Genomic DNA, 22,321 nt, shown 5'->3' with positions numbered 1-22,321 from the left:
TGTTGAAATACTCCCCCACAGGTTTTTCAATTTTGTGGTTGTTGATGTCAGACTTGTGCCCATTAATTCTTTGGTGTAGGGTTTGACTTTTATACTTTACAGTCATTCATAGTCATGGTTACTGGTGCTGACAATGGTTTTAATAGTGATTTTAAAGTGTATTGCTGTTCTATTACTCTTACTGCTGTTCTATTATAATTTAATTGTTGTCCACTGCCCTGAGACAGCAAGTCCAAGAGGGGCAGTATATGAATTTCTAAATAAATTTAAAAAAATTATGCACACACTGTTCACCTGAAACCAAGAGGAATGACTGAGGGAAACACAAGATGTGTCATTGGGGTGGAGGTAAAGGCCCACCTGAACATTTAGATAATTTTTGATGGAGGAGTCCACATGAAGAGTTATATAACATTCTAAGGGGAATTTTCCTTCCAGGAATGGAGGGAAGGGAGAAAAGGGTCTTTTTTTTTGCTTCGTATGGTAACTAGGAATGAAGGCCACCCTAGAATGACTTCTAGTCATTAGACTGGGTCCTGAGGGAAAGAGTAAGATATCCAAATATGGCTATTTGACATTAGGGGAGATTTGATTGGATATTGATGGGAGAAGACCTCAGAAATCCCATAAAAGAGGTGAACCTTTGGGGGACAAGAGCGTCTTTGGGGGGTTGACCAGAGCTTTATGCCTAAGGTCTACTTTCGATATTCTCTATTTAATCCCACAGGAAAGAAACTTGGTACAACTTCTGGGAACCCCGGAGAGGTGAGAAATAAAAACATTTGCATCAATGAGGATAATGATCAGAAGAAGACAGCCAAGCAGTTTAGAGCCAAAACAACTAGGACCTCAGGGCATTCCATGAACATGATGGGCAGTAGGTTCAGATCACACAAAAGGAAATACTACATTACACAGAAAGTGATTCATATGTGGAATTTGTCAACAGAGCATCTGTGGATCGTCACCAGAATATAAAAGGGGAGTAGATAGATTTATGGAGGGTAAATCTATCAATGGCTACTAGCCATGGTGATTAAGCATAACCTCCACATTCAGACACACTGAATCCCAGAGTCAAGAGGAAACATCAAGGAAAGGCTCCAGCCTCTATGCCTTTTGGTTGTCTAGCCAGAAGAGCTAGATGGCCACTGGGTGAAGCAGGATACTAGACTAGGTGGACTATTGGTCTGATGCAACAGCACTGCTCTTACGGTTCTTGCAGAGGGGAAATGCTTGCTATGTAGGCAGAACCATGAAGATCTAGACTGTACCACCCACTTAGCGGCCACCCAGTTTTTGTTGCAAACTTTTGCCAAAATGTTGTATTAAAGCAGGTTTGGTATAGATCACAGAAAAGCAAAAAAAACCAAGAGATGGCAGAAAAAAGGAAAAACCTGCTTCCTGGTAGCATCCAGGTGGGGAAAACAGCCCCTGCAGAAGTGCCCTCTGAATACCTGCTGCCCTGGGTTCCGTTTACACAGCTGGAGTCCCCCAGAATCCCTTTTCTCCCCAGAGAACTTCTGTGAAATTTTGCTTTCATAACATGGTTATGGCAAGTTCAATCAGAACTGAGCGTTATGATCCCACAGCGAGGGTTCCCAAACTAGAGACATCAGATCCCCTGGAGGAAATGGCTGCCTTGGAGGGTGGACGGCATGACATTACACCACACTTAGGTCCCAAACCCCTGTCTGCAGGCTGTACCCTGTGCAAACATCTACAGGAGATGGCAACCCTCTCCCCCTCCCACGGACATTGTAGGATGGCCCTGGGGACATACCATCGTGATGTAAGAAGGATACTGATGATGCGTTATCTTCTATTATGAGGTTGCAGCCTGGCAGAACCTAAGAGCAGCTGGACCAAGCTCTGGGGAGGGAAAGGCAGGGACTCGAGAGGAGAAGGTGACTCCTGCCAGAGAGTGGAAGCTCAAAGATGAAAAAGTCTGGCTGGCCCAAGACATTCTTTGCAGCACCACAAGATCTGACAGGTGTGCCCGAGAATCCATGTCAAAGTACAGAGCAAGCCGGGGAGAAGGGCATACCTGTCCGAACGCCCCATTATTCTGTGGAGGCTCCCAAAGAAGTTGTCCAGTCAAACTGCTTGGCCTGCTGAAGACTGAAGAAGTGGGTAAAAAGCTTTAGAAAGGAATAGCCAAAACCTGGACTCATTCTGCAAATCTAGGATAATACACTTTCAATGTGCTTTGGCATCTGGATTTTCCTGTGCAGAACAGGAAAATCTTCTAAAGTCCAATGAAAGTGTATTATCTATTGTGTGCAGAATAGGTTCTAGATTCTGAGAAGAACAAAGAGCTGGATCAAAGGGTGGAAAACTGGAAGGTATATGTCAGAGAGAAGAAAAGGAGAAGGAGGACAAAGAAGAAAGAATAATTTTAAAAATATTTGAATCCTCCAGTTTTCACTACCTGAAGGAGTCCCAGTGTGGCTTACAAATACCTTTCCCTTCTTCTCCCTGCAACTGACACCCTGTGAGGTGGGTAGGGCTGAGAGAATCCTTAAGGGACTGCTTAGAAAGTACAGCTCTTAGAGAATTGTAATGGGCCCAAGGTCACCCAGCTGGGTATATGTGGCGGAGGAGTGGGAAATCGAACCTGGTTGTTCAGATTACTGTTCACCACTCTATAACCACTACACCACGCAGGGTCTCAAAGGAGGACAGGGTCTGGCCCAAGATTCTTTGGGGACCAGGAGATATTTGTTCTAAAATATATATCATGATGGAGCAGAGAATGAAGAGGAGGAATGGGTCAGCAAAAGTGAGGTGGACATCAAACACCGAAAAAGGAAAATTGAAAAGGGAACAGAAAATAAAGAGGAAAGGAAGTGACACAAAGAGATTATCACCAAAAGTGTGAAGAAGTAAAAAAAAAGGGAAAAGAAGAGCAAACAAGCAAATGTGCAAATCTGGTCTGCGCTTTCCAGGCCAAACTTCAGTTCGCTTCTGATTGGTTATGTTTGAGTCTTTTTCACCCTTTCAACTCTCTGCCTCCGTTGCTGTTTTTTATTATTGCTCTGTATGTTATTATTTTATTGGAGATTTTTAGGTCCTTTCTGTTCAACAGCCACCTTGTGTCCTAGGTGAGTTAAGAAGGAATGCAGGAAGAGGAAGATTATGGCAGAAGACATGTATATTTGCTATAGAACCTATTAGCCCAATGTGTGGTGTTGCTAAAGCAACATTATTCCTTTAAGAACTTTGGTACCAAACTGAAGATTCTTATCAGATGTCAGGAAGCCTCCCGCTTTAAAACTGCTTTTGTAGAAATCACCACATAGAACAGAGGTGGCCAAACTGTAGCTCGCAGATCCTCAACAATACCCTTAAAAACAACATAAGATTGCACTAAAGAAGATGGCAAAACATAAAATATAGACTTTCACCCTTCTAGCATGCAGATCTGGAACCTGGGAGCAAAGATCCGAACTGATCTTCGTCAGTCTAATATCGAGATCTCAGGTGGTACCACCAGGAATCCCATCCTGGCTTCAACCATATGCCTAGCGGAACAGCTGAGTTTACTTTAAGGAATGTAATTGGCTGCATGGTGAGTATATCTATACTTAGTATTCTTAAAAAGAAGAAGAAACAGAAGAGGAAATACGCAAGGAAGAACGAAGAAAAGGAGGTGGAGAAGGAGGAGGAGGAGGTGGTGTTGTATCCATGGTGAGTATTCCTAAATTGAGTATTTCGATGATTATTTAAGGCTTTAGGAGACTTTAATGAGTGTAACTGGTTCCATGATGAATAATTCTAGGAAGAAGGAAGAAGAATAGGAAGAAGTGGAAGAGGATGAGGAAAAGAAGAAGAAGAATGAGTTATTCCCAAAGTTCTTTAGGCTTTAAGATACTTTAAGAAGTGTAACTGGCTGCATGGTGAGTATTTATATACTTAGTATTCCTAAGAAGAAGAAGAAACAGAAGATGAAATAGGCAAGGAAGAAGGAAGAGGAGGAGGAGGTGGCGGTGTCCAAGGTGAGTATTTCCGAACTGAGTATTTTTATGATGATTTAAGGCTTTATGATACTTTACTGAGTGTAACTGACTCCATGGTGAATAATTCTAGGAAGAAGGAAGAAAAGGAGGAGGAGGAGGTGGTGTCGTATCCATGGTGAGTATTCCTAAACTGTTTCCATGATTATTCATTGATTTATGATACTTGAATGAGTGTAACTGACAACATGCTGAATAATCCTAGGAAGAAGGAAGAAGAAGGAAGAAAAGGAGGAGGAGGTGGTGGTGTCGTATCCATGGTGAGTATTCCTAAACTGTTTCCATGATTATTCAAAGTTTTATGATACTTGAATGATTGTAACTGACTCCATGGTGAATAATTCTAGGAAGAAGGAAGAAAGAAGAAAAGGAGGAGGAGGTGGTGGTTTCATATCCATGGTTAGTATTCCTAAACTATTTCCATGATTATTCAAAGATTTATGATAGTTTAATGAGTGTAACTGACTCTATGGTGAATAATCCTAGGAAGAAGGAAGAAGGAAGAAAAGGAGGAGGAGGTGGTGGTGTCGTATCCATGGTGAGTATTCCTAAACTATTTCCATGATTATTCAAAGATTTATGATACTTTAATGAGTGTAACTGACTCCATGGTGAATAATCCTAGGAAGAAGGAAGAAGAAGGAAGAAAAGGAGGAGGAGGTGGTGGTGTCGTATCCATGGTTAGTATTCCTAAACTATTTCCATGATTATTCAAAGATTTATGATACTTTAATGAGTGTAACTGACTCTATGGTGAATAATCCTAGGAAGAAGGAAGAAGGAAGAAAAGGAGGAGGAGGTGGTGGTGTCGTATCCATGGTGAATATTCCTAAACTATTTCCATGATTATTCAAAGATTTATGATACTTTAATGAGTGTAACTGACTCTATGCTGAATAATCTTAGGATGAAGGAAGAAGGAAGAAAAGGAGGAGGAGGAGGAGGTGGTGTCATATCCATGGTGAGTATTCCTAAACTATTTCCATGATTATTCAAAGATTTATGATACTTTAATGAGTGTAACTGACTACATGGTGAATAATCCTAGGAAGAAGGAAGAAAAGGAGAAGGAGGTGGTGGTGTCGTATCTATGGTTAGTATTCCTAAACTATTTCCATGATTATTCAAAGATTCATGATACTTTAATGAGTGTAACTGACTCTATGGTGAATAATCCTAGGAAGAAGGAAGAAGGAAGAAAAGGAGGAGGAGGTGGTGGTGTCGTATCCATGGTGAGTATTCCTAAACTATTTCCATGATTATTCAAGGATTTATGATACTTGAATGAGTGTAACTGACAACATGGTGAATAATCCTAGGAAGAAGGAAGAAAAGGAGGAGGAGGTGGTGGTGTCGTATCCATGGTTAGTATTCCTAAACTATTTCCATGATTATTCAAAGATTTATGATACTTTAATGAGTGTAACTGACTCCATGGTGAATAATCCTAGGAAGAAGGAAGAAGAAAGGAGGAGGAGGTGATGGAGGAAGAGGAAATGAAGAACAAGAAGGAGCTATTCCTAAGGTTATTTATTCATTCATTCATTCATTCATTCATTCATTCATTCATTCATTCATTCATTCATTCATTCATTCATTCATTCATTCATTCATTTATAATTTGATTCATATACTGCCACTCATGCCAAGGAAGACAAGGAGGAGGACGTGTTGCTGTCATACCTGCGGTGAGTATTCCTAAACTATTTCCATGATTTTTCAGGGCTTTATGATACTTTAATGAGTGTAACTGAATCCATGGTGAATAATCCTAGGAAGAAGGAAGAAGGAAGAAAAGGAGGAGGAGGAGGTGGAGGAGGAGGAAATGAAGAAGAAGAAGAAGAAGGAGTCACCACTGGGGAAGCCACCCTGACCTCAACCATATGCCTGGTGGAAGAGCTCCCTTTACTTCAAGGAGTTTACCTGGCTTTATGGTGAGTATTTTATACTTAGCATTCTTAAAAAGAAGAAGAGGAAATACGCAATTAAGGAGGAGGAAATTGAGGGGGAGGAAGAGGAGGAGGTGGTGTCATATCTATGGTAAGTATTCCTGAACTATTTCCAAGATTATTTAAGGCTTCATGATATTTTAATGAGTATAACTGGCTACATGGTGAATAATCCAAAGATTTCTTCACAGTACTTTAATAAGTGTAATTGCCTCTATGGTGAGTATTCCTAAGTAGAAGAATAGGGAAGAGGAAGAAAGAAGAGGCATATGGAAGAGGATGAGGAGAAGGAGGAGAAGGTATTTCTAAGGTTCTTTATGTCTTTTAGGTACGTTTAAGGATTCTAACTGGCTGCATGGTGGGTATTTCTATACTTAGTATTCCTATGTAGTAGAAAGGAAATAGGCAAGGGAGGAAGAAGGAAGGATGAAATAGGCAAGGAAGAAGGAAGCATAGGAAGATGAGGAATATGAGGTGGTGTATCCATGTAATGAGTATTTCAATGATTCTTTAATGCTTTATGATACTTCATGATATTTTAATGAGTTTAACTGTCTCCATGCTGAATAATTCTAGGATTCCTTACGGTATTACAGTGTTTAATTGGCTCCATGGAGATTATTCATATGGTGAGTATTCCTAAGAAGAATAAGTAAGGGAAGAGGAAGATGAAGAGGAAGATGACACGTAACTGGGTGCATAGTATTTCTATCCTTAGTATTCCTAAGAAGGAAAATGAACAGAAGAGGAAATAGGCAAGGAGGAGGCGGAAAAGAAGGAATTATTCCTAAGGTTCTTTAAGATATTTCTTCCTTGTCTATTTGCTCTTCTGGTTCTTCTTCTTCTTCTTAGGAATACTGAGTTTAGAAATACTCACCATGAAGCCAGAAGAATGTATTCCTAAGGTTCTTTAAGTCTTTAAGTTACAGACTTTTGGGAAGGTGGCCCAGTGAAGATGAAGCATGACGTTGCTCCGTTTGTCAGCTGTGGGGTGACAGACTGAAGAGAACAGCTGGCTCTCTTCCATCAGAGCTGAATTTGTGACCCTGACCAAGCAGAGGACATCTGGTAGACTACGACAGGAATCTTAGGAAGGAGAGGTTGGAGCTGCCAGCCAAATCTGAGAAAGTCTTCCCTGTTGGTTGCCTAGTCTGTAGGGCTTGGGCAAACTTCTGCTGGGGCCACAGAAAAGACAACCCTGAAGAAAAGACAGAAAGACAGAAAATGCAGCCCTGAAATCTCCAAGCTGGTTCTTAGAAACCAGGGGTGGTGTGGAAGGAGAAGATTAGTTTGAACAAGCCACAGGCCTTGGCGGCGTGGCAGTTTCTGGTCTTTGCTCTCCTGCTCAGGGTAGCACTGATCGCCATTTTCTGGGGTCAGGAAGGAATTTTCCTCCAGGGCAGATTGGCCAACGCTCCTGGTGGTTTTTCGCCTTCCTCTGAGCATTGGGCAGGGATCACCCGTTAGGTGGTTGATCTAAAAAGATTGAAAGAATTTAACTGAATAGGGCCTCTAATAAAATGCCTCAAGATAAACTCTTTTTGTTTGCCTGTTTCTTGTTTGCTGACTTAAAAGGGAGAAGGCTGAAGATCCTCTCTGGGTTTCTGCCATTCGACAAGCCTCTCCAAAGAATCGGTTCTCACGGGAATATGTCCAGTGCCACACAACCCCTTGCCACCGCCATTTTGTTCCTCCCGGGGCACCAATCGTTCCTGCTGATTCCAGTGTCCCCTGTTATGGGGAGGGGGGGATTATGTCATGGTTGATTAAAACAGTTTTCTGTACAGCAAACCCCAAAAGAACCACAAATGAGTGAGACTTAGAAAGTCATCAAGTAACTCTGACCTGCAGTGGTGAAGGAAATCAGAGTGAACAAACCTGCACATAGATGATCCATCTTATTCATTCTGAAAGAGGCGCTAAGGCTTGAGGGAGAAAAATTCACAAGTCCTGAAATAATCTATTGTATGTGGGTCCTCCCTTTTGTCAATCTATCCGGCCACATTCCAGGATAATATTTTAACATTTTTCCTTTTCTGGATGTGGGTATCAGGGTTGTCAGGTCCAGGGTGAGAAACGGCCAGAGATTCAGGGATGGAGCAAGGGGAGGACAGTGGGGTACAATTGCATTGTGTTCACCCTCCAAGGCTGCCATTCCTCCAGGGGAACTGATCTCTGTAGTCTGGAGAGGAGCTTTGATTCCAGGGCCAATAATGCCCATTGAGTCGAAGGCCACTAGATCAGCAGGCAGGACTTCCACCACCTCAGCGACTGGCAGTTCTTGTGGAACATCTTGAGTTACACAAGCCGTATATTGTGGCTGATGTCAGCCAGGCTGCCAGCATTAACTCTGCCTGTCTCTTGAGGTGGCACTATGGTCACCACTTCCCTGTTCTACAATGAGGAAGCAGCTCTGGAGTTCTGAGCTGGGAAGGACTTTGAATACGGTTGCTAGCTCAGGGTTTGAGTTGGGGGGGGGGTGGTACCTGGTAGGGGTTTAGGCTGGGAGGGATCTCAGCAGGATATAACACCCTGCAGCCCACCTTCCCAATCAGCCTGGAGAGCCATTGTAACACTGGGAGACTTCCCGGGGCCACCTGGAGCTTGGCAAAGCTAATTTTGAAAGAAGTGCGGAAAGAACAAGATGGTCATGTATTTGTATCATGGGCCCTGTGCGGGGAAGAGTCATAACTGAACTGGAGTCTTGATCCGAAGAGCGTACAGGCCAATCCTCACTCTGCAGCTGGGGGAGACTCACAGTTGAGTTACCTATTCACCAAAACAGCCACGTTGACTTCCATTCAGGCTTTATGATACTGGAGGTGGTGGTTGGCTGGGCGAGCGAGGCAGGACGTGTGGGCCAGCTTTCCAACAGCTGCAGCAGCAGCCAATTTGGGGAGCCAGCCCCAGATGCCCCTGGAGCACTGGGCTCATCGCCCTGACTCCAGCCGCTACCGCCACAGGGAGGGCGCTTCTTTGTTATGCGAGTTCTCTGGGCAGGGCCTGGCCGGCTGTTTTGATGGGGTGTGGGGCGTGGAATCCAGGCCAAGCCCCTTCCCTTCCCGCCCCTTCCCCCGGCGGGGGCTGCCTTCGCCTCCTTGGCTTGCCTGGGAGCTTCAGATGCAGCAGCGCCTCCAGTGTGATGGGTGGGGTCTACCAGCTGTTTGCGCCCCTTCATTAGGCTTTTGTTGTTAGCTTTTTTTGTTTGTTGTTTTGTTGTTAGCAGTAACCATCTAGGTGTCCTGAAGGTGTCCTGGGTCTGGCACTCCACCGTCTGTATTTCATAACCTGCTTGCAGGAGAGACAGACAGAGCCCAAGAGCCAAAAGTGTCCTGCCTTCCACTCTATTTCTCTCTAAACAAACACAGTCTTTCAAAAGGCATCCAAGTCGCACCGTGAAAAGCTCCAGGGTTAGTTGAGCCTGGACACTGTGGCTGCAGAGAGGGTATGAAAGCTTAACAGCCTAAAGCTTCCAGCCAGAGCAGGATGGGAGGTGCTTTTTGTTTGTCTGTGTGAGTCCAGGCCCAAAGGGTATCAAAAGCACCCCCAGGCCCATTTTGCCTGGAGATCACGAGAATAAAGATAAGAATGCAAAGTATTTTGCTATTTTCATAATCACTCACAGAACTCCAGAATCCAGGCAGTGTCTGGAGGTTGGCAACTCCCCCGGTCACAGTTGTCCCTCTTTACCTATTTTAAAATCTGGTCCCATTACTCTGAACACAACTATGCTGTGCCCTCATTTGGAATGCTGTTTATTTCTGGTTACTGGATCTCACAAACAGCACTGAAGAACGGGAAAAAGCAGAAGTCAACCAAGCAGTTTAGAGCCAAAAAACTAGGACTTCAGGGCATCCCATGAACATGATGGGCAGTAGGTTCAGATCACACAAAAGGAAATACTACATTACACAGAAAGTGATTCATATGTGGCATTTGTCACCAGAGGATGTGTGGATCGTCACGAGAATAAAAAAGGGAAGTAGATAGATTCATGGAGGGTAAATCTATCAATGGCTACTAGCCATGGTGATTAAGCAGAACCTCCACATTCAGACACAGTGAAGCCCAGAGGCAGGAGACAACATCAAGGGAAGGCTTCAGCCTTTATGCCTTGTGGTGGTCTGGCAGAAGTGCTAGATGGCCACTGGGTGAAGCAGGATACTGGACTAGATGGACTATTGGTCTGATGCAGCAGCACTGCTCTTACGGTTCTTGCAGAGGGGAAATGCTTGCTATGTAGGCAGAACCATGAAAATCTAGACTGTACCACCCACTTAGCGGCCACCCAGTTTTTGTTGCAAGCCTTTCCCCAAATGTTGTATTAAAGCAGGTTTGGTATAGATTACGGAAAAGCAGGAAAAACCAGGAGATGCCAAAAAACTCAACTATGCTATGGGAAAGTGAAGGAAAAACCTGCTTCCTGGTAGCATCCAGGTTGGGGCAAACAGCCCCTGCAGAAGTGCCCTCTGAACACATGCTGCCCTGGGTTCCAAATACACTGCTAGTTCCGATAACCCCGATTACCCCAGAATCCCTTGCCTCCCCAGAGAACACTTTTCTGCCAATTTTGCTTTCGTAGCATGGTTATAGCAAGTTCAATGAGAACTGAGCTTTAAGATCCCACAGCGAGGGTTCCCAAAATAGAGACATCAGATCCCCTGGAGGAAATGGCTGCTTTGGAGGGTGGACGGTATGACATTACACCACACTTAGGTCCCAAACCCCTCTCTCCGCAGGCTGCACCCTGTGCAAACATCTACAGGAGTTGGCAACCCTCTCCCCCTCCCATGGGCATTGTAGGATGGCATTGAGGTCATACCATCGTGATGTATTCAGGATACTGATGATGCGTTGTCTTCTATTATGAGGTATTAATTCTTCTCCAGTAGGGAGGGGACAGCCTGGCAGCCCCTAAGAGCAGCTGGACCAAGTTCTGGGGAGGGAAAGGCAGGGACTCGAGAGGAGAAGGTGATTCCTGCCAGAGAGTGGAAGGTTAAAGATGAAAAAGTCTGGCTGGCCCAAGACATTCTTTGCAGCACCACGAGATCTGACAGGTGTGCCCGAGAATCCATGTCAAAGCACAGAGCAAGCCGGGGAGGAGGGCATACCTGTCCGACCGCCCCATTGTTCTGTGGAGGCTCCCAAAGAGGTTGTCCAGTCAAACTGCTTGGCCTGCTGAAGACTGAAGAAGTGGGTAAAAAGCTTTAGAAAGGAATAGCCAAAACCTGGACTCATTCTGCAAATCTAGGATAATAGACTTTCAATGTGCTTTGGCATCTGGATTTTCCTGTGCAGAACAGGAAAATCTACTTCTAAAGTCCATTGAAAGTGTATTATCTATTGTGTGCAGAATAGGTTCTAGAGGCTGAGAAGAACAAAGAGCTGGAGCAAAGGGTGGAAAACTGGAAGGTATATGTGAGTGAGAAGAAAAGGAGAAGGAGGAGAACAAAGAAGAAAGAATAATTTTTTAAAATGTTTGAATCGTCCAGTTTTCACTACCTGAAGGAGTCCCAATGTGGCTTACAAATACCTTTACCTTCCTCTCCCCGCAACTGACACCCTGTTATATGGGTAGGGCTTAGAGAATCCTTAAGGGACTGCTTAGCAAGTACAGCTCTTAGAGAATTGTAATGGGTCCAAGGTCACCCAGCTGGCTATATGTGGAGGAGGAGTGGGAAATCGAACCTGGTTGTTCAGATTACTGTTCACCACTCTATAACCACTACACCACGCAGGGTCTCAAAGGAGGACAGGGTCTGGCCCAAGATTCTTTGGGGACCAGGAGATATTTGTTCTAAAAGATATATCATGATGGAGCAGAGAATGAAGAGGAGGAATGGGTCAGCAAAAGTGAGGTGGACATCAAACACCGAAAAAGGAAAATTGAAAAGGGAACAGAAAATAAAGAGGAAAGGAAGTGACACAAAGAGATTAACACCAAAAGTGTGAAGAATTAAAAAAAAAGGGAAAAGAAGAGCAAACAAGGAAATGTGGAAATCTGGTCTGCGCTTTCCAGGCCAAACTTCAGTTCGCTTCTGATTGGTTATGTTTGAGTCTTTTTCACCCTTTCAACTCTCTGCCTCCGTTGCTGTTTTTTATTATTGCTCTGTATGTTATTATTTTATTGGAGATTTTTAGGTCCTTTCTGTTCAACAGCCATCTTGTGTCCTAGGTGAGTTAAGAAGGAATGCAGGAAGAGGAAGATTATGGCAGAAGACATGTATATAGGCTATAGAACCTATTAGCCCAATGTGTGGTGTTGCTAAGGCAACATTATTCCTTCAAGAACTTTGGCAACCAAACTGAAGATTCTTATCAGATGTCAGGAAGCCTCCCGCTTAAAAACTGCTTTTGTAGAAATCACCACATAGAACAGAGGTGGCCAAACTGTAGCTCGCAGATCCTAAACAATACCCTTAAAAACAACATAAGATTGCACTAAAGAAGATGGCAAAACAAAAAACATAGACTTTCCCCCCTCTAGCATGCAGATCTGGAACCTGGGAGCAAAGATCCGAACTGATCTTCGTCAGTCTAATATCGAGATCTCAGGTGGTACCACCTGGAATGCCATCCGGGCTTCAACCATATGCCTAGCGGAACAGCTGAGTTTACTTTAAGGAATGTAATTGGCTGCATGGTGAGTATATCTATACTTAGTATTCTTAAAAAGAAGAAGAAACAGAAGAGGAAATACGCAAGGAAGAACAAAGAAAAGGAGGTGGAGAAGGAGGAGGAGGAGGTGGTGTTGTATCCATGGTGAGTATTCCTAAATTGAGTATTTCAATTATTATTTAAGGCTTTAGGAGCCTTTAATGAGTGTAACTGGTTCCATGATGAATAATTCCAGGAAGAAGGAAGAAGAATAGGAAGAAGTGGAGGAGGATGAGGAAAAGAAGAAGAAGAATGAGTTATTCCCAAAGTTCTTTAGGCTTTAGGATACTTTAAGGAGTGTAACTGGCTGCATGGTGAGTATTTATATACTTAGTATTCTTAAGAAGAAGAAGAAACAGAAGATTAAATAGGCAAGGAAGAAGGAAGAGGAGGTGGGGGTGTCGTATCCATGGTGAGTATTCCTAAACTATTTCCATGATTATTCAAGGATTTATGATACTTTAATGAGTGTAACTGACTCCATGGTGAATAATTCTAGGAAGAAGGAAGAAGGAAGAAAAGCGGGAGGAGGTGGTGGTGTCGTATCCATGGTGAGTATTCCTAAATTATTTCCATGATTATTCAAGGATTTATGATACTTTAATGAGTGTAACTGACTCCATTGTGAATAATTCTAGGAAAAAGGAGGAAGGAAGACAAGGAAGAGGAGGTGGTGGTGTCCTATCCATGGTGAGTATTCCTAAACTATTTCCATGATTATTCAAGGATTTATGATACTTCAATGAGTGTAACTGATAACATGGTGAATAATCCTAGGAAGAAGGAACAAGGAAGAAAAGGATGAGGAGATGGTGTTGTCGTATCCATGGTGAGTATTCCTAAACTGTTTCCATGATTATTCAAGGATTTATGATACTTGAATGATTGTAACTGACTCCATGGTGAATAATCCTAGGAAGAAGGAAGAAGGAAGAAAAGGAGGAGGAGGCGGTGGTTTCATATCCATGGTGAGTATTCCTAAACTATTTCCATGATTATTCAAAGATTTATGATACTTTAATGAGTGTAACTGACTCCATGGTGAATAATCCTAGGAAGAAGGGAGAAGGGAGAAGGAAGAAAAGGATGTGGAGGTGGTGGTGTCGTATCCATGGTGAGTATTCCTAAACTATTTCCATGATTATTCAAGGATTTATGATACTTGAATGAGTGTAACTGACAACATGGTGAATAATCCTAGGAAGAAGGAAGAAGGAAGAAAAGGAGGAGGAGGTGGTGGTGTCGTATCCGTGGTGAGTATTCCTAAACTATTTCCATGATTATTCAAGGATTTATGATACTTGAATGAGTGTAACTGACTCCATGGTCAATAATCCTAGGAAGAAGGAAGAAAAGGAGGAGGAGATGGTGGTGTCGTATCCATGGTTAGTATTCCTAAACTATTTCCATGATTATTCAAAGATTTATGATACTTTAATGAGTGTAACTGACTCCATGGTGAATAACCCTAGGAAGAAGGAAGAAAAGAAGGAGGAGGTGGTGGTGTCGTATCCATGGTTAGTATTCCTAAACTATTTCCATGATTATTCAAAAATTTATGATACTTTAATGAGTGTAACTGACAACATGGTGAATAATCCTAGGAAGAAGGAAGAAGAAAGGAGGAGGAGGTGATGGAGGAAGAGGAAATGAAGAACAAGAAGGAGCTATTCATAAGGTTATCTATCTATCTATCTATCTATCTATCTATCTATCTATCTATCTATCTATCTATCTATCTATCTATCTATCTATTTATAATTTGATTCATATGCTGTCACTCATGCCAAGGAGGACAAGGAGGAGGAGGAGGACGTGTTGGTGTCATATCTGCGGTGAGTATTCCTAAACTATTTCCATAATTTTTCAGGGTTTTATGATACTTTAATGAGTGTAACTGAATCCATGGCGAATAATCCTAGGAAGAAGGAAGAAGGAAGAAAAGGAGGAGGAGGATGTGGAGGAGGAGGATATGAAGAAGAAGAAGGAGTCACCACTGGGGAAGCCACCCTGACTTCAACCATATGCCTGGTGGAAGAGCTCCCTTTACTTCAAGGAGTTTACCTGGCTTTATGGTGAGTATTTTATACTTAGCATTCTTAAAAAGAAGAAGAGGAAATACGCAATTCAGGAGGAAGGAAATGAGGGGGAGGAAGAGGAGGAGGTAGTGTCATATTTATGGTAAGTATTCCTGAACTATTTCCATGATTATTTAAGGCTTCATGATATTTTAATGAGTATAACTGGCTACATGGTGAATAATCCTAAGATTTCTTCACAGTACTTTAAGTGTAATTGGCTCTATGGTGAGTATTCCTAGGGAAGAGGAAGAAAGAAGAGGCATATGGAAGAGGATGAGGAGAAGGAGGAGAAGGTATTTCTAAGGTTCTTTATGTCTTTTAGGTATGTTTAAGGATTCTAACTGGCTGCATGGTGGGTATTTCTATACTTAGTATTCCTATGTAGTAGAAAGGAAATAGGCAAGGGAGGAAGAAGGAAGGATGAAATAGGCGAGGAAGAAGGAAGCAAAGGAAGATGAGGAATATGAGGTGGTGTATCCATGTAATGAGTATTTCAATGATTCTTTAATGCTTTATGATACTTCATGATATTTTAATGAGTTTAACTGTCTCCATGCTGAATAATTCTAGGATTCCTTACGGTATTACAGTGTTTAATTGGCTCCATGGAGATTATTCATATGGTGAGTATTCCTAAGAAGAAAAAGTAAGGGAAGAGGAAGAAGAAGAGGAAGAAGACACGTAACTGGGTGCATAGTATTTCTATACTTAGTATTCCTAAGAAGGAAAATGAACAGAAGAGGAAATAGGCAAGGAGGAGGCGGAAAAGAAGGAATTATTCCTAAGGTTCTTTAAGATATTTCTTCCTTGTCTATTTGCTCTTCTGGTTCTTCTTCTTAGGAATACTGAGTTTAGAAATACTCACCATGAAGCTAGAAGAATGTATTCCTAAGGTTCTTTAAGTCTTTAAGTTACAGACTTTTGGGAAGGTGGCCCAGTGAAGATGAAGCATGACGTTGCTCTGTTTGTCAGCTGTGGGGTGACTGAAGAGAACAGCTGGCTCTCTTCCATCAGAGCTGAATTTGTGACCCTGACCAAGCAGAGGACATCTGGTAGACTACCACAGGAATCTTAGGAAGGAGAGGTTGGAGCTGCCAGCCAAATCTGAGAAAGTCTTCCCTGTTGATTGCCTAGTCTGTAGGGCGTGGGCAAACTTCTGCTGGGGCCACAGAAAAGACAGCCCTGAAGAAAAGACAGAAAGACAGAAAAAGCAGCCCTGAAATCTCTAAGCTGGTTCTTAGAAACCAGGGGCGGTGTGAAAGGAGAAGATTAGTTTGAACAAGCCACAGGCCATGGTGGGGTGGCAGTTTCTGGTCTTTGCTCTCCTGCTCAGGGTAACAACGATCGCCATTTTCTGGGGTCAGGAAGGAATTTTCCTCCAGGGCAGATTGGCCAACGCTCCTGGTGGTTTTTCGCCTTCCTCTGAGCATTGGGCAGGGATCACCCGTTAGGGGGTTGATCTAAACACATTGAAAGAATTTAACTGAACTGGGCTTCTAATAAAATGCCTCAAGATAAACTCTTTTTGTTTGCCTGTTTCTTGTCGCTTACTTGAAAGGGAGAAGGCTGATAATCCTCTCTGGGTTTCTGCCATTCGACAAGCCTCTCCAAAGAATTGGTTCTCACGGGAATATGTCCAGTGCCACACAACCCCTTGCCACCGCCATTTTGTTCCTCCCGGGGCACCAATAGCTCCTGCTGATTCCAGTGTCCCCTGTTATGGGGAGGGGGGATTATGTCATGGTTGATTAAAACAGTTTTCTGTACAGCAAACCCCAAAAGAACCACAAATGAGTGAGACTTAGGAAGTCATCAAGTAACTCTGACCTGCAATGGTGAAGGAAACCAGAGTGAACCAACCTGCACATAGATGACTCATTTTGGGGAGCAGCCACTTTGGGGAGCCAGCCCCAGATGCCCCCGGAGCACTGGGCCCGTAGCCCTGACTCCAGCCGCTACCGACACCGGGAGGGCGCTTCTTTGTTATGCGGGTTCTGTGGGCGGGGCCTGGCCGGCTGTTTTGATGGGGCACGGGTTGTGGAATCAATGCCAAGACCCTTCACTTCCCTCCTCTTCCCCCGGCGGGGGCTGACTTCGCCTCCTTGGCTTGCCTGGGCGCTTCAGATGCAGCAGCGCCTCCAGTGTGATGGCTGGCGTCTGCCAGCTGTTTGTGCCCCTTCCTTAGGCTTGGTGACAACAGAATGGCCCATCTTCACCTGCTGTCTCCCCCCCCCCCCCTAGTCACACAAATCTTTCCACATGATATTCCAGGCCCTTTTGTTGTTGTTGTTGTTAACCATCTAGGTGCCCTGAAGCTGGGTCTGGCACTCCACCGTCTGTATTTCATAACCTGCTTGCAGGAGAGACAGACAGAGCCCAAGACCGAAACACAGTCTTTTAAAGGGCATCCAAGTCGCACTGGAAAAAGCTCCAGGGTTAGTTGAGCCCGGACATTGTGGCTGCAGAGAGGGTATGAAAGCTTAACAGCCAAACGCTTCCAGCCAGAGCAGGATGGGAGGTGCTTTTTGTTTGTGTGAGTCCAGGCCAAAAGGGTATCAACAGCACCCCCAGGCCCATTTTGCCCAGAGATCACGAGAATAAAGATAAGAATGCAAAGTATTTTGCTATTTTCATAACCACTCTCAGAACTCCAGAATCCAGGCCGTGTCTGGGGGTTGGCAAGTCCCCCGGTCAGTGTTGTCCCTCTTTACCTAATTTAAAATCTGGTCCCATTACTCTGAACACAACTATGCTGTGTCCTCATTTGGAATGCTGTTTATTTCTGGTTACTGGATCTCACAAACAGCACTGAAGAACAGAAAAAAGCAGAAGTTAACCAAGCAGTTTAGAGCCAAAAAACTAGGACTTCAGGGCATCCCATGAACATGATGGGCAGTAGGTTCAGATCACACAAAAGGAAATACTACATTACACAGAAAGTGATTCATATGTGGAATTTGTCAACAGAGCATCTGTGGATCGTCACCAGAATATAAAAGGGGAGTAGATAGATTCATGGAGGGTAAATCTATCAATGGCTACTAGCCATGGTGATTAAGCAGAACCTCCACATTCAGACACAGTGAATCCCAGAGGCAGGAGGCAACATCAAGGGAAGGCTTCAGCCTTTATGCCTTGTGGTGGTCTGGCAGAAGTGCTAGATGGCCACTGGGTGAAGCAGGATACTGGACTAGATGGACTATTGGTCAGATGTAGCTGCACGGCTCTTACGGTTCTTGCAGAGGGGAAATGCTTGCTATGTAGGCAGAACCATGAAAATCTAGACATTACCACCCACTTAGTGGCAACCCAGTTTTTGTTGCAAACTTTTCCCCAAATGTTGTATTAAAGCAGGTTTGGTTTAGATCACAGAAAAGCAGGAAAAACCAGGAGATGCCAGAAAACTCAACTATGCTATGGGAAAGTGAAGGAAAAACCTGCTTCCTGGTAGCATCCAGGTTGGGGCAAACAGCCCTTGCAGAAGTGCCCTCTGAACACATGCTGCCCTGGGTTCCAAATACACTGCTAGTTCCGATAACCCCGATTACCCCAGAATCCCTTGCCTCCCCAGAGAACACTTTTCTGCCAATTTTGCTTTCATAGCATGGTTATAGCAAGTTCAATGAGAACTGAGCTTTATGATCCCACAGCGAGGGTTCCCAAACTAGAGACATCAGATCCCCTGGAGGAAATGGCTGCCTTGGAGGGTGGACGGTATGACATTACACCACACTTAGGTCCCAAACCCCTCTCTCCGCAGGCTGCACCCTGTGCAAACATCTACAGGAGTTGGCAACCCTCTCCCCCTCCCATGGGCATTGTAGGATGGCATTGAGGTTATACCATCATGATGTATTCAGGATACTGATGATGCGTTGTCTTCTATTATGAGGTATTAATTCTTCTCCAGTAGGGAGGGGACAGCCTGGCAGCCCCTAAGAGCAGCTGGACCAAGCTCTGGGGAGGGAAAGGCAGGGACTCGAGAGGAGAAGGTGATTCCTGCCAGAGAGTGGAATCAAAGATGAAAAAGTCTGGCTGGCCCAAGACATTCTTTGCAGCACCACGAGATCTGACAGGTGTGCCCGAGAATCCATGTCAAAGCACAGAGCAAGCCGGGGAGGAGGGCATACCTGTCCGACCGCCCCATTGTTCTGTGGAGGCTCTCAAAGAGGTTGTCCAGTCAAACTGCTTGGCCTGCTGAAGACTGACGAAGTCGGTAAAACGCTTTAGAAAGGAATAGCCAAAACCTGGACTCATTCTGCAAATCTAGGATAATACACTTCCAATGTGCTTTGGCATCTGGATTTTCCTGTGCAGAACAGGAAAATCTACTTCTAAAGTCCATTGAAAGTGTATTATCTATTGTGTGCAGAATAGGTTCTAGAGTCTGAGAAGAACAAATAGTTGGATCAAAGGGTGGCAAACTGGAAGGTATATGTCAGAGAGAAGAAAAGGAGAAGGAGGAGAAAGAAAAAAGAATAATTTAAAAAATGTTTGAATCGTCCAGTTTTCACTACCTGATGGAGTCCCAATGTGGCTTACAAATACCTTTGCCTTCCTCTCCCCGCAACTGACACCCTGTGAGGTGGGTAAGGCTGAGAGAATCCTTAAGGGACTGCTTAGCAAGTACAGCTCTTAGAGAACTGTAATGGGCTCAAGGTCACCCAGCTGGCTATATGTGGAGGAGGAGTGGGAAATCGAACCTAGTTGTTCAGATTACTGTTCACCACTCTATAACCACTACACCACGCAGGGTCTCCAAGGAGGACAGGGTCTGGCCCAAGATTTTTTGGGGACCAGGAGATATTTGTTCTAAAATATGTATCATGATGAAGCAGAGAATGAAGAGGAGGAATGGGTCCGCAAAAGTGAGGTGGACATCGAACACCAAAAAAGGAAAATTGAAAAGGGAACAGAAAATAAAGAGGAAAGGAAGTGACACAACGAAAGTAACACTGAAAGTGTGAAGAAGTGAAAAAAGTGAAAAGAAGAGCAAGCAAATGTGCAAATCTGGTCTGTGCTTTCCAGGCCAAACTTCAGTTAGCTTCTGATTGGTTATGTTTGAGTCTTTTCCACCCTTTCAACTCTCTGCCTCAGTTGCTGTTTTTTATTATTGCTCTGTATGTCATTATTTTATTGGACATTGTTAGGTCTTTTCTGTTCAACAGCCACCTTGTGTCCTAGGTGAGTTAAGAAGGAAGGCAGGAAGAGGACGATTATGGCAGAAGACATGTATATAGGCTATAGAACCTATTAGCCCATTGTGTGGTGTTGCTAAGGCACCATTATTCCTTCAAGAACTTTGGCAACCGAACTGAAGATTCCTATCAGATGTCAGGAAGCCTCCCGCTTTAAAACTGCTTTTGTAGAAATCACTACGTAGAACAGAGGTGGCCAAACTGTAGCTCGCAGATCCCCAACAAGACCCTTAAAAACAATATAGGTAAAGGTAAAGGTATCCCCTGTGCAAGCACCGAGTCATGTCTGACCCTTGGGGTGACGCCCTCCAGCGTTTTCATGGCAGACTCAATACGGGGTGGTTTGCCAGTGCCTTCCCCAGTCATTACCGTTTACCCCCCAGCAAGCTCAGACGGCTGCCTTACCACTCTGCGCCACGAGAGACTCAATTCAAAAACAATATAAGATTACACTAAACAAGATGGCAAACCATAAAACGTAAACTTTCCCCCCTCCAGCATGCAGATCTGGAACCTGGGAGCAAAGATCCGAACTGATCTTCATTGGTCTCAGATTGAGATCTCAGATGGTAACACCGAGAACGCCATCCTGACCACAACCATATGCCTAGCAGAACAGCTGAGTTTACTTTAAGGAATGTAATTGGCTGCATGGTGAGTATATCTATACTTAGTATTCTTAAAAAGAAGAAGAAACAGAAGAGGAAATACGCAAGGAAGAAAGAAAAAGGAGGTGGAGAAGGAGGAACAGGAGGTGGTGTGGTATCCATGGTGAGTATTCCTAAATTGAGTATTTAGATAATTATTTAAGGCTTTATGAGACCTTAATGAGTGCAGTTGATTCAATGGTGAAAAATTCTAGGAAGAAGGAAGAAGGAAGAAGACTAGGAAGAAGTGGAGGAGGACGAGAAAAAGAAGAAGAATGAGGTATTCCCAAGGTACTTTAAGGCTTTAAGATACTTTAAGGAGTGTAACTGGCTGCATGGTGAGTATTTATATACTTAGTATTCCTAAGAAGAAGAAGAAACAGAATCTGAAATAGGCAAGGAAGAAGGAAGAGGAGGAGGAGGTTGTGGTGGTGGTGTTGTGTCCAAGGTGAGTATTTCCGAACTGAGTAGTTCTATGATGATTTAAGGCTTTATGATGCTTTAATGAGTTTTATTGACTCCATGGTGAATAATCCTAGGAAGAAGGAAGAAGGAAGAAAAAGAGGAGGAAGTGATGGAGGAAGAAGAAATGAAGAACAAGGAGTTATTTCTAAGGTCATTTAAGTCATTATATTTATTCATTCTTTTATACCTACATTTATATGCTGCCACTCACTAATGTCTTGGGGGTGTTTACAAGAATGAATAAAATAAAATAAAATCCCCTTAGAAACAATATAAGATCAAACTAAACAAGTGGGCAAACCATAAAACATCAACGTTCCCCTCTCCATTCAGCATGTAGGTTTGCAAACTGTGAGCGATGATCCTAGCTGATCTTCATTGGTCTCAGAAAGACAACTCAGATGGTACCACTGGGGATGCCGCCCTGGCCTCAACTATATGCCTGAGCGAATAGTTCCGTTAGCTTAAAGGAGTATAACCGGCTCCATGGTGAGTATTTCTATACTTAGCTATCTTAAAAAGAAGAAGAAACAGAAGAAGAAATATGCAAGGAATGAGGAAGAAAAGGAGGAGGAGATGATGGTGTTGTATCCAGGGTGAGTATTCCTAAACTATGTCCATGATTATTCAAGGATTTATGATATTTTAATGAGTATAACTGACTCCATGGTGAATAATCCTAGGAAGAAGGAAGAAGGAAGAAGGAAGAAGGAAGAAAAAGAGGAGGAGGAGGTGGTGGTGTCGTATCCATGGTGAGTATTCCTAAACTATTTCCATGATTATTCAAGGATTTATGAAACTTTAATGAGTGTAACTGACTACATGGTGAATAATCCTAGGAAGAAGGAAGAAAAGGAGGAAGAGGTGGTGGTGTCGTATTCATGGTGAGTATTCCTAAACTATTTCCATGATTATTCAAGGATTTATGATACTTTAATGAGTGTAACTGACTCCATGGTGAATAATTCTAGGAAGAAGAAAAGAAGGTGGAGGTGATGGAGGAAGAAGAAAAAAAGAACAAGAAGGAGGTATCCCCAAATGTCCTTAAACCTTTTTATTTATTTATAATTTGATTCATATGCTGTCACTCATGCCAAGGAAGAAAAGGAGGAGAAGGAGGAATAGGTGCTGGTTTCATACCCGTGGTGAGTATTCCTAAACTATTTCCATGATTTTTAAGCCTTTATTATACTTTAATGAGTGTAACTGAGTCCATGGTGAATAATCCTAGGAAGAAAGAAGAAGGAAGAAAAGGAGGAGGAGGTGGTGATGTCGTATACATGGTGAATATTCCTAAACTATTTCCAT

General features: G+C 43.4%; 2 protein-coding genes and 1 long non-coding RNA gene across 17 annotated transcripts in view; 2 read left to right on the top strand and 1 right to left on the bottom strand.

Moving 5' to 3' along the window:
- The window catches only part of PCDH11X (protocadherin 11 X-linked), a 937,860-nt gene that overhangs the window by 281,541 nt on the left and 633,998 nt on the right, over nucleotides 1–22,321 (bottom strand). The gene's annotated exons all lie outside the window — the stretch shown is intronic.
- On the top strand, nucleotides 10,646–16,207 carry LOC143822949 (uncharacterized). Of its 7 annotated transcripts, none has more exons than XR_013226317.1 (8): nucleotides 10,646–11,022; nucleotides 12,453–13,173; nucleotides 13,261–13,312; nucleotides 13,400–13,451; nucleotides 13,539–13,590; nucleotides 13,678–13,875; nucleotides 13,963–14,007; nucleotides 14,095–16,207. XR_013226317.1 is itself a non-coding variant. In XM_077308668.1 (6 exons), the coding sequence occupies exons 2-6, from the start codon at nucleotides 13,087–13,089 to the stop codon at nucleotides 13,738–13,740; spliced, it is 306 nt and encodes a 101-aa protein (XP_077164783.1). In that variant the 5' UTR covers nucleotides 10,646–11,022; nucleotides 12,453–13,086; the 3' UTR covers nucleotides 13,741–16,207. The 7 variants fall into 7 exon arrangements, 2 of the variants coding, with proteins under 2 accessions (XP_077164783.1, XP_077164784.1); XR_013226316.1 differs by having other exon boundaries at nucleotides 13,678–14,139; nucleotides 14,227–14,300; nucleotides 14,493–16,207; XR_013226318.1 differs by having other exon boundaries at nucleotides 13,678–14,007; nucleotides 14,227–16,207.
- Nucleotides 18,299–22,321, top strand: part of LOC143822950 (uncharacterized) — a 7,619-nt gene continuing 3,596 nt past the window's right edge. For 2 of the 7 annotated variants that reach the window (XR_013226326.1, XR_013226322.1), the window contains exons 1-2: nucleotides 18,300–18,779; nucleotides 20,400–22,321. The exon at nucleotides 20,400–22,321 is cut by the window's right edge. This is a non-coding gene — a long non-coding RNA (uncharacterized LOC143822950). Of the gene's footprint in view, nucleotides 18,780–20,399 lie in introns of all 7 variants that reach the window. The other 5 variants (XR_013226324.1, XR_013226325.1, XR_013226323.1 and 2 more) reach the window with 5 other exon arrangements.

Source organism: Paroedura picta, chromosome 13 (assembly GCF_049243985.1).
Source record: "Paroedura picta isolate Pp20150507F chromosome 13, Ppicta_v3.0, whole genome shotgun sequence".
Taxonomy (NCBI): Eukaryota; Metazoa; Chordata; class Lepidosauria; order Squamata; family Gekkonidae; genus Paroedura; species Paroedura picta.
The sequence above is the reverse complement of the archived record's forward strand: the minus strand, read 5'-3'. Positions and strand labels throughout refer to the sequence as shown.

Coding starts and splice junctions, on each gene's coding strand:
- LOC143822949 (XM_077308668.1), top strand. CDS start 13,087: ATGAGTGTAACTGACTCCATGGTGAATAATTCTAGGAAGAAGGAAGAA. Junction 13,452..13,538: donor ATGGTGTTGTCGTATCCATG/GTGAGTATTCCT, acceptor GAATAATCCTAG/GAAGAAGGAAGAAGGAAGAA. Junction 13,591..13,677: donor GCGGTGGTTTCATATCCATG/GTGAGTATTCCT, acceptor GAATAATCCTAG/GAAGAAGGGAGAAGGGAGAA.